This window comes from Penaeus japonicus, unplaced genomic scaffold, assembly GCF_977035675.1.
Source record: "Penaeus japonicus unplaced genomic scaffold, GWHDUDI00000001_assembly GWHDUDI00000019, whole genome shotgun sequence".
NCBI lineage: Eukaryota > Metazoa > Arthropoda > Malacostraca > Decapoda > Penaeidae > Penaeus > Penaeus japonicus.
Genome location: NW_028234421.1, coordinates 12,364,469 through 12,382,122, shown reverse-complemented (window position 1 = coordinate 12,382,122; position 17,654 = coordinate 12,364,469). Strand labels below are relative to the sequence as shown.

The window sequence follows — 17,654 nt, the reverse complement described above, 5'->3', positions numbered from 1 at the left end:
TTTATCTAATTCAAATTCTACTTCTTGTTCTACTTACGGAAACAGTGGGACTGATTTTAAACGTGGCATACCGCATTCGCGTAATTCTGGGAGTACAATCACGGCACTTCCCTATAATTATATCCATATAGCGAGGTTTTCTGAAACTTCTACAACGTGAGGAACCCTTTAAGTGACTCATTTTTCCACGACGCCCCTTGAAACCGAATGCCTTCAGATACTTCGCCGTGGATTTATGTGAACCTTGGTAGTAAAAATGACCTAATGATGATGGTAATTTTAAGAAAACACCGAGTGAGGGGAAACAATGGTAAAGAGACACCCACCATTGATGGTTCTTTTTAGGTAAATTTACATGTACTACTCACTTAACAAGACAAAGTACCTGTTGGACCCCATTGCAACATTCCAAGCGCCCTAGGGTAAGCGGGCCGCGCTTTTAAAGAAACCTTGCCTTAAAGGTACAGAACCCCCCCCCCTCCCATTCATCCCACCCACTTACTCCTTCTTCGAGTAAACGAGTAAATTATGGGTGCCAGCATTTTAAGAAATAAGTAACGTTTTATACTTTATATTCGTAATTCCCTTCTAAACAAGTGATTCCTAACCTGGGTTCCGCATAGACTCATGACAAGATTATTCAAGAATAAAGAAATAAAATGAGTTCAAATAGAGAAACATGCTAAAGTATCATGTTGATGGGCCGTCAAAAACGTTGTAATGTGGACTCTACAGTATAGTAGGGTAAATTTTACTCAAAGCCTATTAGGATTTTTTGAACACATACATATATATAAAAATATGTAAATGCGTGCATGTATATATATAAATATATATATATATATAATATATATGTATGTATGTATGTATATATATATATATATATATATATATATATATATATATATATATATATTCTGTAGGCAAGTGTTCCCTGATATAATTTAAAGTATTCCAGGGATTCCTCCAAGGTGTAGAGGTTGGGAATCGCTGCTTTAGACTGATGGATGGAGGAGGAGCATGTCCAAGTGCCCCCCTCACCCCCTTCCACCCTACGAACGATAGTTCCATAACAAAATAAAAACAATAAAAAACAATAACACTTGCAACAAATAAAACACAAAAGCAGGTGGTATGAGACAGCAAAACCGAGCAATAATAATAAAAAAAAAAAAGTTCCTGTCCAGCACTGCCTTCGGAAACTAAACCTGAGGAAGAAAATCCACTTTCTACCTCCATCCTCCCCCCCCTCCCTCCCTCCCTTCCTCCTTCCGCCCCTCCCTCTTCCCAGGGAGAGAAAAAAAAAAACTTGACTTCGCAGGTAGTCCAAGAAAGCTACGCAAGAAAAGGTCTCTGGGTTTTACTTACTGTAGGTCTTCTCCTTCCTTCTTCTTGGGTAAGTAAGCCTTCACCAGCCGCCTGCGAAAGAGGAAAATGTATTATTTTAGATTGTTACAGGTAAATATGGTTAGGTCACTGAAAATACTTATACACTGACAATTGAGAGTGAGAGTGAGAGAGATGGAGAGAGAGGGAGAGGGGGGAGGAGAGAGAGAGAGAGAGAGAGAGAGAGAGAGAGAGAGAGAGAGAGAGAGAGAGAGAGAGAGAGAGAGAGAGAGAGAGAGAGAGAGAGAGAGAGAGAGAGAGAGAGAGAGAGAGAGAGAGATATACCAGTCTCTCCCCGTAACGTAATATGCGCCAACCGACCCGCCGGCCCCAATGACCCGCCGGAAGATCTAGCAATTAGCACATGGTTCACCCCCGCCCCCCGTGCCACGGGAAGGGGCAGGTGGGGGTGCTGAGGTGGATGGTGACGGGATGACGCGGACAGTGGCACATCCTCGACAGTGTCACCTATCTATCCTCTCGTTCTTTCTCCTCCATCTCCTCACTCTCAGTCTCATTCTGCCATTCTCTCCCTCTCCCACTCTGTCTCTCTTTGCATATCCTGAAATGTAGCCTGTTCTGCTCTTATTATTATCATTTTCTCTTGCTACCATTGTTATCATTACCATGTGTACATTTATGCTATTTTGTGTAAATATATACCTTTATATTCTATATAATATACTCATCCACATAATTTATATGATCTTGCATGTCATTCTATTTGCCACATACAGATTTTATCAAACATACATACACACACACATGTACGTTCGCCGCTCCACCTGTTTATTCACCTCTTCCTGCCGCGGTAGCCATATCAATACCTTGTTGTCCTTTCCCTTCCGCAATAGCTATGCATTGATACCACACTTCCTTCTTCACCTCCCATTGCCACATGTCATACAGGTGATTCATAGAAGTCGTTGGACCACAGTCGGAATGTAAAAAGAGAGACTGCCAACGAGCAACACCTCACCGCCCTCCCTTGCTCCATCCTCATTGTGTAAGTTAAGCAAATGGAACAGTCAAGACGCCGAGGCTATGCTCTTTCAACCCTAAGTCTCCATCCCCCCGGCTCCTATGCTCATCCCTTTCTTTGGCAGGAGCGACAGAAGCTCTTTAACTTTTCGGTGTCAATAAGTTAATTAAATGCATATTCAATTCTTCCTGACATTTTTTTCCTTTCATCAGCGGACGCGTGAGGAAGGATAGGAGGGAAGGAGGGAGGAAGGCAGGGAAGAAAAAAGAAGAGGAGGAAGAAAAGGGGGAGGGGGGGAGTGAGAGAGAGAGAGAGAGAGAGAGAGAGAGAGAGAGAGAGAGAGAGAGAGAGAGAGAGAGAGAGAGAGAGAGAGAGAGAGAGAGAGAGAGAGAGAGAGGAAGAGAGAGAGACAAAGCAAAATAAAAAGATAAAAGGGACAGAGAAGGCATAATCGGAGGTTAGTCAGCATCCCGACGTCGGCTTCCTTTCGTCAGCTCCAGCGAGAGCAGTTGCGGCGTCAGCGGTTCGGCCGTCGCCTTCTCCGCCGTCCGTCCTTCGAGTGCGTCGGCCTCTTCGCCACAAGAACAACTGCCCCTCACCTGCCTCCTCCGGGCGACACGACGCACTTTTCGCTCTTTAAGTGTAGGGCTATGTAGTGCGAGTGTTTGTAGGTTCTCGATCTGCCTCGTTTGGCTTCTGGTACTTCGCGTAATTTTATATATAATTGCATTGTCCGCTCTTTTCTGCCACTCTGCACCCCGAATGAATAATAAATACATACATACATGCATGCATGCATGCACATCCAAATCCACACAGTTATCACATATATATACATATTGATAATGATGATCAACAGCGTCATAATTAGTATCAATATTTCATAACAAATTCACAAGTAACAGCAATCAGTTAAATCACTGCTTAAAGCTTATTGTATCCACACTGCAATCATCATCATCGTGACCATTAATCATAATCATAAGGTTATAAACCTTATCAACATCTGTTTAGTGGTGTTTAACCTTGATTTCTGTCATCACTGTGATAAGAGATATAGCATCATTAAAAGGTATTCAATGACTACACTAACACACACGAACAGTGACACTATTAAACATGCATACCTACTGACAGACTGCCGCGCGCGTACGCACACACGCATGCACACGCGCACGCACACACACACATACACACACATACACACACACACACACACACACACACACACACACACACACATACACATACACATACACATACACATACACATACACATACACATACACATACACATACACATACACATACACATACACATACACATACACATCACACACACACACACACACACACACACACACATATATATATATATATATATATATATATATATATATATATATATTTATTTTATATATATATATATAATATATATTATATATATAATACATATATTTTATATATCATAATTACATATATATACATATATATATACACACACAAATATATATGGTATATATAATATATATAATATATATAATATATATAATATATATAAACATATTTATATTTTTTATATATCATAATTATAATTATAATTATAATTATATATATATATATATATATATATATATATATATATATATATATTTATAACATAAAAATACAAACACACATATATATACGTGCAAACAGACAAACAAGCATACATACAAACGAGAAGGAAAAATGTAGGAAAGAAAAGAGAGGAAGAAAGAAGACGTGAATGGGAGAAGACAAGAAGTGAAGAGAAGAGAAAAGAGAAGAAAATATACGAAAGCGCCAGCGTGGAATGGTTACCTGCGCCGCCGCGTAACTCGAGTCTTCCCAGACGTGTGTCCTTCCGGCGACCCTGCCCCCCTTCCCCCTCCCTCATCCTCTCCCTCACCCCCTTCCCCCTCTTCCTCCTCCTCCTCCTCCTCGCGCCGTCATCTCTACCCCGAGGAAACGTCCCGAAGCCTTCCTTGCACAACCGCCACTTCCTTCCTTCTTTGGCCACTTTCAATCTGCTTCCCCCGTTTTCCCGTTTTCATTTTTATCATTATTATATCTTTTATCTTCACCTCTCCTTCCTCCTCATCTTTTGAAGCTAAACCCCTCTACATAAGCACAACCACCACTACCACCTCCATCTATATCATTAACTCCACCTCTATATATATATCTCTATTTCCTCTTCCACCTCCTCCTCTACCTTATCGAATATATTTCCCTTCTCCTCTCATTATTCCTCCTTGCCCTCCCTCCCCTCAACATTGAAAGTGGACACCGGAGGCACAAGGATACATTCCTGTGCTGATCTTGGCCCAAGGAAGCCTTTTCTCCCTGGGTTCCTCTGCCCTGAGTTATTACTCTCCTTCCTCCCTCCCTCTTATCCCTCTCTCAATTTCCCTCCTTCTCCCTACTCCCCTCTCTCCCGCTTTCGCTTTCCTCTTCCCGCTCTCTTCGCGTTTAACTGATAGAGTTCATCTGTTTAGTTAATAAGAGGCGGTAACGGGACTATACGAGGGGTCAGTTATACCGAGTCCTTCTTTGGGTGTAGAACTATATAACTGATACAATTCATTCATAGGCCTAAAATTAATGCGAGCTCGTAAAAGGACTGTCTATGGGGTTAGTTAGGCCAATGCCATGCACAAATTCACATAATCAAAGAATCGAATTAATCATTCACTCAATTAATCACTCTCTCCTTCTTCCCCCTTTCCCTCTCTCTTAATGCCTCGCTTATTCCTCTCTCCCTTCATTGCTCTCACACTCTTCCTCATCCGAAGCAAAAGGCCAGTTAAAAGGGCGACGGACCTTCCCAAGTGGTGATAATTGGCTCTGAATCCTCAACTGTCCTCCCTCTGCCCTCCCCCCCTTCTCCCTCCCTCTGGCCTCTGCCCTCTCCCCCTTCCCTCTCCTTCTGCCCCTCCCCTTCTCTCCCCCTCTGTCCTACCCCCCTTCCTTCCCCCTCTGACTTACCCCTTACCCACTCTTTTTCTGTCCAACCCTCCTTCCCACTCCCTCTGCCCTACCCCCTTTCCCTCTCCCTTTGACCTCCTTCTCCCTCTCTCCCTACGCCCTTCCCCTCCCATGCTTTTAGGGGAGGCAAATTCAAGGAAAGGAAGCATAGGCTTGGAGTATAACGGAGGGGAGAAGGGGGTAGAGAATGAATTGTGTATTAATGGGCAAGAGGAGGAGGAGGAAAAAAAAGTCAGGATGGGGGAGAGGAAGGGAGAAAGAAAAGAAACAGAGAGAGAGAGAGAGAGAGAGAGAGAGAGAGAGAGAGAGAGAGAGAGAGAGAGAGAGAGAGAGAGAGAGAGAGAGAGAGAGAGAGAGAGAGAGAGAGAGAGAGAGAGAGAGAGAGGAGAGAGAGAGAGAGAGAGAGAGAGAAGAGAGAAGAGAGAGGAGAGAGAGAGAGAGAGAGAGAGAGAGAGAGAGAGAGAGAGAGAGAGAGAGAGAGAGAGAGAGAGAGAGAGAGAGAGAGAGAGAGAGAGGGATAGTGGGGCATAAAGAGGAATCGCCCGACAACCCAACAACAGACATGAGTTCCCGAGGGCCTGCGTGTGCGAGCGAAGGGACCGGGAGGAAGGGCAGCGCGGGTGTTGGTGCGGTATTGTTTACCAACAACATGGCGGCACCAAAATACTGAGCGCCTCCCCCTCGGACTCCCCTCTCCCCAGCCTCCCCCCCTTCCTCCCCATCCTGCCATCCCTCCCCATCCTACTCACCCTATCCTCGTATTGGTTACGTTGACGATGAAATGTTGTGCGCCATCTACAAGATATCTCTCTTCCTTTGTCTGTCCGTCAGTCTGTCTATGTGCCTAAATGTTTGTGTGTATCTCTCTGGGTTTGGCTGCTCATCTCGATTTGTCTGTCCTGCTTGTCTGCGTCAGTAAGTCTGCCACATCTTTTTTCTCTTCTTCTGTCTCTCTCTCTTCCTCCATCACCCTCTCTGTACCTCCTTCATTCCCCGTTCCCTGCCCTTCCCTCGTTCCTTCCTTAATTTCTTGCTTTATTCATTTATTTCCTTCCTCCTTTCCTCGCCCTCCCTCCCTTCCTCCCTCCCTCCCCCCCACTCTCCCCCCTCCCTCGTGACTCCCCAATCAAGCACCGAGCGAGCAAAGCGCAGAGCACTGGACGAGGCGACCGCACCGCGTCAGCACCGACTGTGAAGTACATTGGTCTATGACCTCTCAGTTAAGGGCGACTCGAGCTCGAATAATGTGCAGAATATCCACCTTTTATGAGTTCTGCAACCCGAATATCATCATCATCATTATCAACCTAAGCTAACGTAGTCTTACTTAACGTTACTAAATTGTAACGTAATAACATAATATAATCTCCCCATAGCTACCATGACCTTACCCGACCTAATTCCCTCTATTCTATCATAAGATCAACTTATGACAGCAAAGGCACTTCAAAGGCCGAAGAGGACGACGATAAATAGACGAGAATAACAGGGGAACAGGGGAGGAGAAAGACACTGTGGATGTAACAGCTCCCGTTAATCTCTTATCTCTTTTTCATTTTAATTATTATCTTCTCTCCCTCTCCTCTGATCTCTTCCTTCTCTGTTTCTTTTTCTCCCTCCTGTCATTTCTACCCTTTCCTCCTCCATCTCCCTTAGCCTTCCATCCCTTCCCTTCCTTTCCTTTCCCTTCACATCTTTCACATCCCTCTCTTCTTCTCCCTTCCATCTCGAGAGAGCGTGAATGAGCGTGACCAGCGTGAGCACGAAGGCCAGGCAGACAGATAGACCGACCGACCGCAGATCAGCTGACCGCCAAAGTCACAAGCTGCCTCAGGCTCTTCCTCCTCCCTTCCCCTCCTCTCTCCCTTCCTTTCCCTCTCCCCCCCCTCTCCCTCCCCCCCCCCCTCTCTCTCTCTCTCTCTCTCTCTCTCTCTCTCTCTCTCTCTCTCTCTCTCTCTCTCTCTCTCTCTCTCTCTCTCTCTCTCTCACTTAAAATCGTCTGACATAATGCTAAGTACACCTCCTGTTCCCTCTCTGTTCCCACTCCGTTCCCTCAACCTCTTCCTCTCCCTGCGTCCCTCTCCCGCTCCCTTCCATTCCCCCCTCAATTCTCCCCCTCACACCTTCATCCCCCTCCCTCTCCCCCTTGCCCCCTCCTCCTCCCGCCTCAAGGCCCCACGATGCCGCAGGCTCTCTACACCTCCTCGCTTTTTTCTTATTTTTTTACCCACTGTTCTTCTGGTCTTGTCGTTTACTTTACTTTTTCCCTTTTCTTAAGGGGATAAATCTAGTCATAAAATCGTTTGTTTTTTTGCGACCGAATTCCATAGCGACCGCGTCCGATTCCCCGAGTGGCAACTGGAACCGTGTTTTGATGCTCTCGTTCGCATGTCCTTACGCCCTTCAGGTGTCAACTCGCGCGCCCAAAACAAAGGCACACACACAAAGATACAAATGGACCTGCGGGGCAGGCGCGGATACATAACGCACTCACTCACTCACTCACACACACTCACACACACTCACACACACACACACACACACAAACACACACACACACACACACACACACACACACACACACACACACACACACACACACACACACACACACACACACACACACACACACACACACACACACACACACACACACACACACATTGTGTACACTCACACACACACACACACACACACACACACACACACACACACACACTCACACAGTGTGTGTGTGTGTGTGTGTGTGTGTGTGTGTGTGTGTGTGTGTGTGTGTGTGTGTGTGTGTGTGTGTGTGTTTGTGTGTGTGCATATATTGATGCATAACTATATAAATATATCTATCTATCTTCCTTTCTACAGTTTAGTCTACGTACGGTATGATTTATATCTTACTCCTCCATTCTGTCTCTCTGTGGCTGGATATGGGACATGATTTCAGTCAAGGGAATTTCCTCAGACGAACCTTTGCGGTTTCACACAAAAGAAAAAAAAAGAAATGACGCACACTTGCCTAAGGCGCCGACCGAGCTTCCGTCTCAACTCTTTCGTAGTTATTGCTCGAGGGAGGTGGGAGAGAGAGGGAGGGAGAGAGGGAGGGAGAGAGGGAGGGAGGGAGGGAGGGAGGGAGGGAGAGAGGGAGAGGGGGGGAGAGAGAGAGAGGGAGAGGGAGAGGGAGAGAGAGAGAGAGAGAGAGAGAGAGAGAGGAGAGAGAGGGAGAGAGAGAGGAGGAGAGAAGATGAGAGAGAGAGAAGAGAGAGAGAGAGGAGAGAGAGGAGAGAGAGAGGAGAGGAGGATGAGGGGAGAGAGAGAGAGAGAGAGAGAGAGAGAGAGAGAGAGAGAGAGAGATGGAGAGAGTGAGTGAGAGATAGAGATGGAGAGAGTGAGTGAGAGATAGAGATGGAGAGAGTGAGAGAGAGAGAGAGAGAGAGAGAGAGAGAGAGAGAGAGAGAGAGAGAGAGAGAGAGAGAGAGAGAGAGAGAGAGAGAGAGAGAGAGAGAGAGAGAGAGAGAGAGAGAGAGAGAGAGAGAGAGAGAGAGAGAGAGAGAGAGAGAGAGAGAGAGAGAAAGTGGGGGTGGGTAGAGACTAAACAAGAAACGACAGACGAACAGACATGGAACGCAGCCCCAGCAACCAGCCCCTAATCTAAATGCCCTGCACTACACGCCCCCTCCCCCCCCTCTTACCTCCCTTGCCATGACCAGCGGGTTCCATGGACTTCGACACTTGAAGCACTTGTCATGTCCGGGTCACGCCATCGCCACTTCCTGTCCTTCCTCTTCTCGTGACCTCAGAACCCGTGTTCTCCCGCTGTTTCCCGTTTTCTCGCTTTTTTCATGTTTTCCCGCTGTTCCCCGTGTTCTCCTTCTGTTTTCCGTGTTCTCTCGCTGTTATTCCAAAGCCCCTTCAACTGAAAAGTTTGTTATTCCAATGTTGTTTCACCGAACATGCCCTTCGTTCATCAAAATTGTTCCTTCGCTGAAAATGCTGTCCTTTCACTGAAATCGCACGCTGCTCCCTTTCCACTGAAACCCGCTGGTCATGGTAGAGCCGGGTGTTGCATCTGTTTGTCTGTTAGTCTACTCCTGCAATGACTCTCCCGTTCCTTCACTGGCACTGATGTTCATCCACCGAAAATTCTGTTCCTTCGCTCAAGCAATTCTACTACTCTACTCTTCAATCGTCCGTCAGGGAAAGCGCGGCCGGAGCTCTAGTTCTCGTAACACGTGACTACCCGCGGGTCGCTTCACCAATTAACCTAACCTAGCCTAACCGACCGAGTCTTTGCTAATCTTCCGCTCGACTTGACTTAGTTTACCCTACAGCGTTATATTCTGGTCATTTGCATCCAACCGTATCCTGAATATGACCGAACGTCCTTAACGTAAACTGAAGCTAATTACAAAGGTGATGTGCATGCAAGGCCTGTAAATGAGATTGCAAGAAAGAAGTTTCAACAAAAGTAAAATAAAGAAAAATTTATATACTATTTACAGAATCAAACAGTCTAAAAGAGACTGCAGGACTAATATTAATTAGAGTAAGAATAAATAACAGTTAAAAATAAGAAGTTATCTTAAGAATGAGAGAGAGAGAGAGAGAGAGAGAGAGAGAGAGAGAGAGAGAGAGAGAGAGAGAGAGAGAGAGAGAGAGAGAGAGAGAGAGAGAGAGAGAGAGAGAGAGAGAGAGAGAGAGAGAGAGAGAGAGAGAGAGAGAAGAGAGAGAGAGAGAGAGAGAGAGAGAAAGGGAGAGAGAGAGAGAGAGAGAGAGAGGAGAGAGGAGAAAGAGGGGAGAGAGAAAGGAGAGAAAGGAGAGAAAGGAGAGAGAGGGTAGAGAGAGAGAGAGAGAGAGAGAGAGAGAGAGAGAGAGAGAGAGAGAGAGAGAGAGAGAGGGAGAGAGGGAGAGAGAAAGAGAGAAAGAGATAAAGAGATAGAGAGAGAGACAAAATAAAAAACCAATACCAACAGCAGTGAACGCGAGAACGACACACAGGCTACAAGGGCTATTCAAAAGCCCCTTTTAACTCGTTCCCTCCCTTGTAACTCGCTGATAGGATAAGACCCCATCTCAGGAGGGCGAGCGGCCGGAATAAGCATCGAGTCTAGTTGGGATCGGTAAGTCCTGGATTTTTGTTGTTGTTCTTGTTGCTGTTGCTGTTGTTGTTGTTGCTGTTCTTCTTCTTCTTCATCTTGTTGGTATTGTTGCTATTGTTGTTCTAGTTTTGTTTTTCTTCTTCATCTTGTTCTAGTTGCTGTTGCAGCCTTTGTTGTTGTCGCTGCTGAAGTATTTGTTAATGTTGCTATTGTAGTATTTGTTGTTGTTGTTGCTGTTGTTGTTCATCTTCTCATATTTTCTTTCTCGTATGTTACTTTATCTTGTAAGTTCGACATTTATTCTGAGATATTGTACATTTTTTTTCTGTGAGTAGAAATAATCCTCATATTATTCTTTATGTTATATCTCTTAGTGACCACGCCTCCTTCCATATTAGTAGTCGAAGTGGTCTATGTAAAATGTTCATGTATATCAAGAAGAAGAGGAAGAAGAAGAAGAAGAAGAAGAAGAAGAAGAAGAAGAAAAAAAAAAGAAGAAGAAAGATGATGATGAAACGAAAAAAGAGGAAAAATAAGAAAAGATGAACACAAACAAAAACAAGACGAAAACAAGAACACAGGCAGAATCAACTTGAAGAAGGAAAAGAGAAAAAAGAGGAAGGAAAAAATAAGAAAAAAAGAAGCAGAAGAAAAAACAAAAGGAAGAAACAGAAGAGAAAGAAGAAGAAGAAGAAGAAGAAGAAGAAGGAAAAAGAAAAAGTTTCGGAACAGTTATCAATTGCAAAGCATTCCTGGAATCTCGCCACAAGATGCCAAGGCTATCAGGAAGGAACAATACGTCAGTGTAGCAATACTTGACCCATACTCGTCGCTGCTGAAAATTCCATTACTTTGGTCAATGGCATCATGGCACTACATGGCACCTCAAAATCTCTACATTTTATCCTCTCCAAGGTCTTTCCCTCGGAAACATGATAGGTAAGTAAGCGGTATTCAAGGCTCTAAAATAATAACCCTCATTTTACGAGAGGGTGGGGGGATAGGCCTATCTACTGCCTTCCTGAAGGACACGCCGGAAATTATTTCACTCTCCTCATGACAGCTCCTACGCATCGCCACACATCATCCTTAAAGTGGCCTTGAAACAACTGAATGTGAGAGGAATAAAAATAAGTGGAAAGAGGAATACACATACAACCAATCATCACAAGACCGGATAATCACAAATCCTTTAGGCAAAACAATAAACATATAAATGACACAGACGGGCAAGATAAGATGGCTGCCTGTGAGGTCCGCCCTAGAGAGGCCCGAGCGGTTGCGATATCCTACTGTGGTGTCACATTGCGTCGGCGCCCTGCGAGGCCAAGTGACACTGGCCAGAGACGCCAGGCGGATGGCCAATCAGTCAATCATTCGCCCCACTTGACATACCAAAAACGGGGTCAAGACCTCGGCTGACGCACCAAGGAAATGGAACCAAAATATTCCTGATCTCCCGGATGCAAGGATTTCGCCGCGTCCTGCATGGCGCCCGGTATGTATTCTTCCCAAACTACTCCTTCTTTTGCCGAGGTCGGCCTGTCCCCACGCCTGTATCTTTGTCGGTGAGGTGCAGATGGACGCCGCCCGGGACCTAACCTGTTATAACCTATGTTACTCGAAGTCCAAGAGTAACATCACTGTAATCAATCAGGTCACCTAACACATGATATCAAGCAGGCTGTGCTAGGTGACATCACTGTGCTAAAGTAGATCACTGATTGATGATATCAGGCAGGCCTATGTTAGGTGACATCACTGTGGCCAACCAGACCTCTAACAGATGATCACAAACTGGTCTACTGTTGGTTACATCACTGGACTCAAGCAGACCTGACAGATGACATCAAACAGGCCTCTGCAGGTGACAAATCGAGTCGCTCTAAAGGAGACTGACATCACTAAGAGAACGGAGCGGCCCAGTTGCTGCTCGCCCGAGATTTTTCAACGTTGTTAAGCAATTGAAGTCATTACGAGGTGGGTAAGGCGAGAGGGAGGCAACACGGGGAGAGGGGGAGAATGGGTGAAAGAGAGAGAGAGAGAGAGAGAGAGAGAGAGAGAGAGAGAGAGAGAGAGAGAGAGAGAGAGAGAGAGAGGAGGAGGGAGAGAGAGAGAGAGAGGAGGGAAGAGAGAGAGAGAGAAAGAGAGAGAGAGAGAAAGAGAGAGAGAGAGAGAGGAGAGAGAGATGAGATTTTTATTAGTTTATTACTGAGTGATGAGAGAGATAGGCATAGGAGAGATGCGGAGTTTGAGCGAGAGAGAGAGACCCATACAGAGGTGAAGAGATATTGAGAGAGAGAGAGAGAGAGAGAGAGAGAGAGAGAGGAGAGAGGAGAGAGAGGAGGGGAGAGAGGAGAGGGAGGGAGAGGGGGAGAGAGGAGAGAGAGAGAGAGAGAGAGAGAAACGAAAGGGAAGGAGAGAGACAAGAGAGAGAAAGAGAGAGGTGGGAGAAAGAGAGAGAGAGAGAGAGAGAGGAGAGAGAAGAGTGGCGGAGAGGAGAGAGAGAGGAGAGAGGAGAGAGGAGAGAGAGGAGAGAAGAGAGTGAGATGAGAGAGGAGAGCGAGGAAGAGAGAGAGAGAGTGAGCGAGAGGAGAGAGAGACTGTGGGGAGAGACGAGGATGGTAGCGAAGAAGAGGAAGAGGGAGGAGTCGAGAAGAGAGGAGAGGGAGAGGGGCGAGAGGGGAGAGGAGAGGAAGGAGGGAGAGGAGGAGGGAGGGAGAGGAGAGCGCAGAGAGGGAGGGAGAGCGAGGAGCGAGAAGGCGAAGATCAGAGAGAGCTCGACGAGATGGAGAAGGAGGGAGCGGTGAGAGGAAGGAGAGAGGGGAGGGAGAGGAGAAGGAGGATGAGGAGAGCGAGCCTCACGCCATTACGCCCGCCCATCAGCCTTGACAAGACCTCATCTCGAGGCCGCCCTTCGCTCAACGCCCTTTTCTCTGTGCACCTCCTCCTCCGTCCCTCCTGCACACGCATGCATGTGATGTATGTATATACACATGCATATGTATGTACATGTATGTATATACACATGTATATGTATATATATATACATACACACCTTCACCTCCCCCTCCCCCTCCCTCATCTCGCCAAAATCCTGCTTCCAATCCTCCAACACCGCTCACCTCGACCTCATTCGCCGTCGTCGTTTGCGGCCTCAGCGCCACGGCAGGATGCGACGGGTACGGCAGTTCGTCTCTCTTTGTCTTCTGTCTCTGTCTTGTCTTGTTCTCTCTCTTTTCCTTGGTACAATTACTTCTCTATCTCTCTTTCTCTCCTTCTCCCTGTTTCTCTATCTCTGTCTCTCTCTCTTTCTCCTTGTCACCCTCTCTTTCTTTTTGTCACTCTCTCTCTCTCTCTCTCTCTCTCTCTCTCTCTCTCTCTCTCCTCCCTGTTTCGCTGTTTCTCTTTCTCTCACTGTTAGTTAGTGAGTTAGTTGTTTACTTAATTACACTAGTGAGAGAGGAAGAGGAGAGAGAGAGAGAGGGTTGGGGGAAGCCCAAACTCTTATTTTTTCTTGTTCTTGCAAAGTTTCTCAACTGCTTCCCAAATATGTGATAATAAGATGCGTGAGAGTGGAGAGGGAGAGAGAGGAGAGAGGAGACGGCGAGAGAGAAAAGAGAGAAGAGGGAAGGAGAGAGACGGAGAGAGAGGAGAGGAGAAAGAGGAGAAAGAGAGAGATGAGAGAGGAGTCGTTAGGCGGAGGATTAATGAGGGGAGAGAGGAGAGAGAGAGAAGAGAGACGGAATGAGGGAAAAGAGAGTGGAGATGAGATAGAAGGAGAAAGAGAAAAGAAAAAGACAGAAAGTTGGCGAATGAATATATGACGATGAGATCGGGGGAGTGAGGAAGCTGGGGGGGGGGGGCGCCGTGGGGCGGGGGAGGGAAATAGCTGGGGGGGGGGGGGGGGGGGGGGCGGGGGGGGGGGGGGGGGGGGGGGCGGGGGGGGGCCGGGGGGAGGGGGGTGGAGTGAAAACCGCGAGGACACGCCGCCTCCACCCCATTTGTTGTCCTTCTGTTATCTGTGCATATGCAAAAAGTCTCCCAAGGTCATCATTCCTTCGCCAGTATGTCATAGCTTCATGTCGAAAAGGTCAGTGACAGGGTCCCGCCCCGCCCCGCCCACCCCCGCCCATCACGCACCGCAAAGACCTCATCTCGAGCTCATCTCGATGGCCCCTCCCCATCCCCCCCCGCCCCCCCCCCCCCCCCCCCGCCCGCCCCCCCCCCCCCCCACACCCCCCCCCCCCCCCCCCCCCCCCCCGCCGCCCACCCCCCGCCCTTCGCCCACGCCCGCCCTTTTTTTCTGTGCACGGAAGCTCCTCCTCCGTCCTCCTCTGAAGGAGGCACGCAATGCGATGCATGTATGTATATACACATGCATATGTATGTACATGTATGTATATACACATGTATATGTATATATATATACATACACACCTTCACCTCCCCCTCCCCCTCCCCCTCCACTCCCCCCCTCCCTCATCTCGCCAAATCCTGCTTCCACATCCTCCAACCACCGCCATCACCTCGACCATCATCATCGCCGTCGTCGTTTGCGGCCCATCCCACGGGCCCCCCACCCCACATCAGCGCACACCGCCAAGGCTTGGCTCAAGGGCCTTGCCTGGCGGCTATCACTGCCTCTGCGGTCCGGTCCCGGGGGGTGTAGGGGGGGTTAAGGGGTAGGACAGCCAGCTGCGTCTCTTACAGACACAGACAGCTTCGTCTCTCTGTCTCTGTCTCTGTCTCTCTCTCTGTCTCTGCTTCTCTCTCTTTCTCTCCTTCTCCCTGTTTCTCTCTCTCTCTCTCTCTCTCTCTCTCTCTCTCTCTCTCTCTCTCTCTCTCTCTCTCTCTCTCTCTCTCTCTCTCTCTCCTCCCTGTTTCGCTGTTTCTCTTTCTCTCACTGTTAGTTAGTGAGTTAGTTGTTTACTTAATTACACTAGTCACCTACTCAGTAACACATAGTGCAAAAAGAGAGAAACGCCCCAAAATCTCTATTTTCTTCTTGTTCTTGCAAAGTTTCTCAACTGCTTCCCAAATATGTGATAATCAAGATGACGTGAAGTAGGGGGAGGGATTGAGGAAATAAGAGAGCGAGGGAAGGACGGAGAGAGAGAAAAAGAGAGAGAGGGAGAGGGGGGACGCGAGAGAAGGAGTAGAAAGAGAGGAAAGAAAGAGAAGAATGACAAAGATGAAGGAGGAGGGGGAGGGAGGGAGGGAGGAAGGGAGGGAGGAAGGGAGGGAATAAGAGGGAGAGGGAGGGAGGGAGGGAGACTACAGACGGGTCATCGATCGTCCCCGTGTCTGTCTGTCCTTCTGTTCATCCGTGCATATGCAAAGTCTCCCCAAGGTCACCTCAGTCCTCGCCAGTCATGTCATAGCGTCATGTCGAAAAGGTCACGTGACAGGGTCCCTCCGCCGGACCCTTCGACTGCCATTGTCACGTCCCGAGCGTGGTCTCCTGCCGAGGGAGGCTGGAGGAAGCCCTTAAGCTGAAGGTGGCACTCGGAGGTGCGAGCGAAATCACACTCGGCGGGCGGCGAGGGCATGATGTAGGGCGACACCAAAGGGCTATCCAAAATCACTTTCCTCTTCTCACCACCCATCTTTCTCTCTTTCCCTATTTCTTTCTCGATTTCTCAATCTCCTTTTCTTTCTATTACACCTTCCCTTCTCTCTCCGTGCCTCTTCCTCTTTATTCTTCACCCTTTCCTTCCTTTTGTTTCTTCCTCTCTCTCCCTCCACCCCTTCCTTCTCCACTTTAATCCTTCTCCCTTTCCCTCCTCCTTCCCCATCCCAATCTCATGCCATCTCTCACTTCCTCTTCCTTCCACCGCCCTCACCCTCACCCCCTTCTCCATCCCTCTCCTTTTCTCTCTCCCTCTCTACTTCCGGAGTCCTTGCTCAAGTGAATGCGTGTGAATGCCGTTTAGTTTCCGACAAAGGCAGCCAAATTCCTTCGTCACTTTTGCGGTTTTGTCTCCTTGCCTGCATTTGCGCCTGCATGTGACTGTCTTTATGCGTGAGAACCGTGCCGTTTGTCTTTCGGGTTGTTTATCTCGGCTGTCTATTTGTTTATCTGTTTTACCTACACTTGGGCTTCTTATCTGTTCGTAAGCCTATTTGCCGGTCTGCTGGCATCTCCATACCATACTTAGGTAGAATACTGCTTGCTTGCCTGCCTGCCTGCCTGATCCTCGCTTGGCTTCTCTTGTAACTTCCTCTACTCTTTACTCTACTTCACGCTAAAACGGAGCGATAACCACGCCCACTATCTATAAAAGCATCCAATCGAAGGCTTCCATTTTTACCAATCGACGTACCTGCAATCCGTGATCAGATACGGCTCCCCTCCGATTGCCGTGCGGCCAGGCCTAATGAGCCGCGGCCGATTACCACACGTATTTCGCGTCGCCGCCCTAAAACGCGCCCAGACCACCGCCACATCCACACCCGAAAGCCCCCTACCCCCCTTCCGCCCACCTCTATCTCCCCCGCCACAACCTTCGCCCCCATCCATCCCATTCTCATTTCCCCCGCACGCATTTTTGACTTCACTCCCCCCCGCCCGCCCGCAAACCCCCCACTCATGGGCGTAAGTGGCTACGTGGCAGTGCGTTCCAAGGTTGAGAGAACCATATGGCACACATGGCGGATGGATGGGGAGGGGGAGGGGAGGGGGTTGGAGAGGAAAATGAGCCAGATCTGAAGATGCTTCACTGAGGGGGGGGGGAGAAGAAGAAGAAGAAGAAGAAGAAGAAGAAGAAGAAGAAGGAGGAGGGGGAGGAGGAGAGGAGGAGGAAGAGGGGAGGTGGAGGAGGAGACGAGGAGGAGGAGAGGAGGAGGAGAGGAGGAGAAGAGGAGGAGGAAAGGAGGAGAGTAGAAGGGCACGACAAATGAGGGAAAAACGAAAGAGAAAGAAGAAAAAATAGAGAAGGCCACCCTCCTCCTCTCCTCGTTCCCCATCCGGTGTCTTCTCCCCTCTCCCTCTTCTACCCCCTTTACATAACACGATCACCTTTCCTCTCCTCACCCCCTCTCCCTTCCCTCCCCTATCCCTTCCCATCCTCCTCCCTCTCACCCTTCCCCTTCCCCTCCCTCTCTCCTCCCCATCTTCCCCCTCTCCCTCTCCCTTACTCCTTTTTCCTTTGGCATTTCCCCATTCCTTACCCCTACCATAT

The 17,654-nt window shown here is 47.9% G+C and overlaps 1 protein-coding gene across 23 annotated transcripts in view; it reads right to left on the bottom strand.

The window, feature by feature from the left end:
- Cip4 (formin-binding protein 1-like Cip4) overlaps positions 1 to 17,654 on the bottom strand; it is a 160,153-nt gene that overhangs the window by 28,070 nt on the left and 114,429 nt on the right. For all 23 annotated transcript variants that reach the window (XM_086547373.1, XM_086547375.1, XM_086547377.1 and 20 more), the window contains one exon: positions 1,369 to 1,419. In XM_086547373.1, coding sequence (XP_086403499.1) covers positions 1,369 to 1,419 — 51 coding nt within the window. The remainder of the gene's footprint in view (positions 1 to 1,368; positions 1,420 to 17,654) is intronic.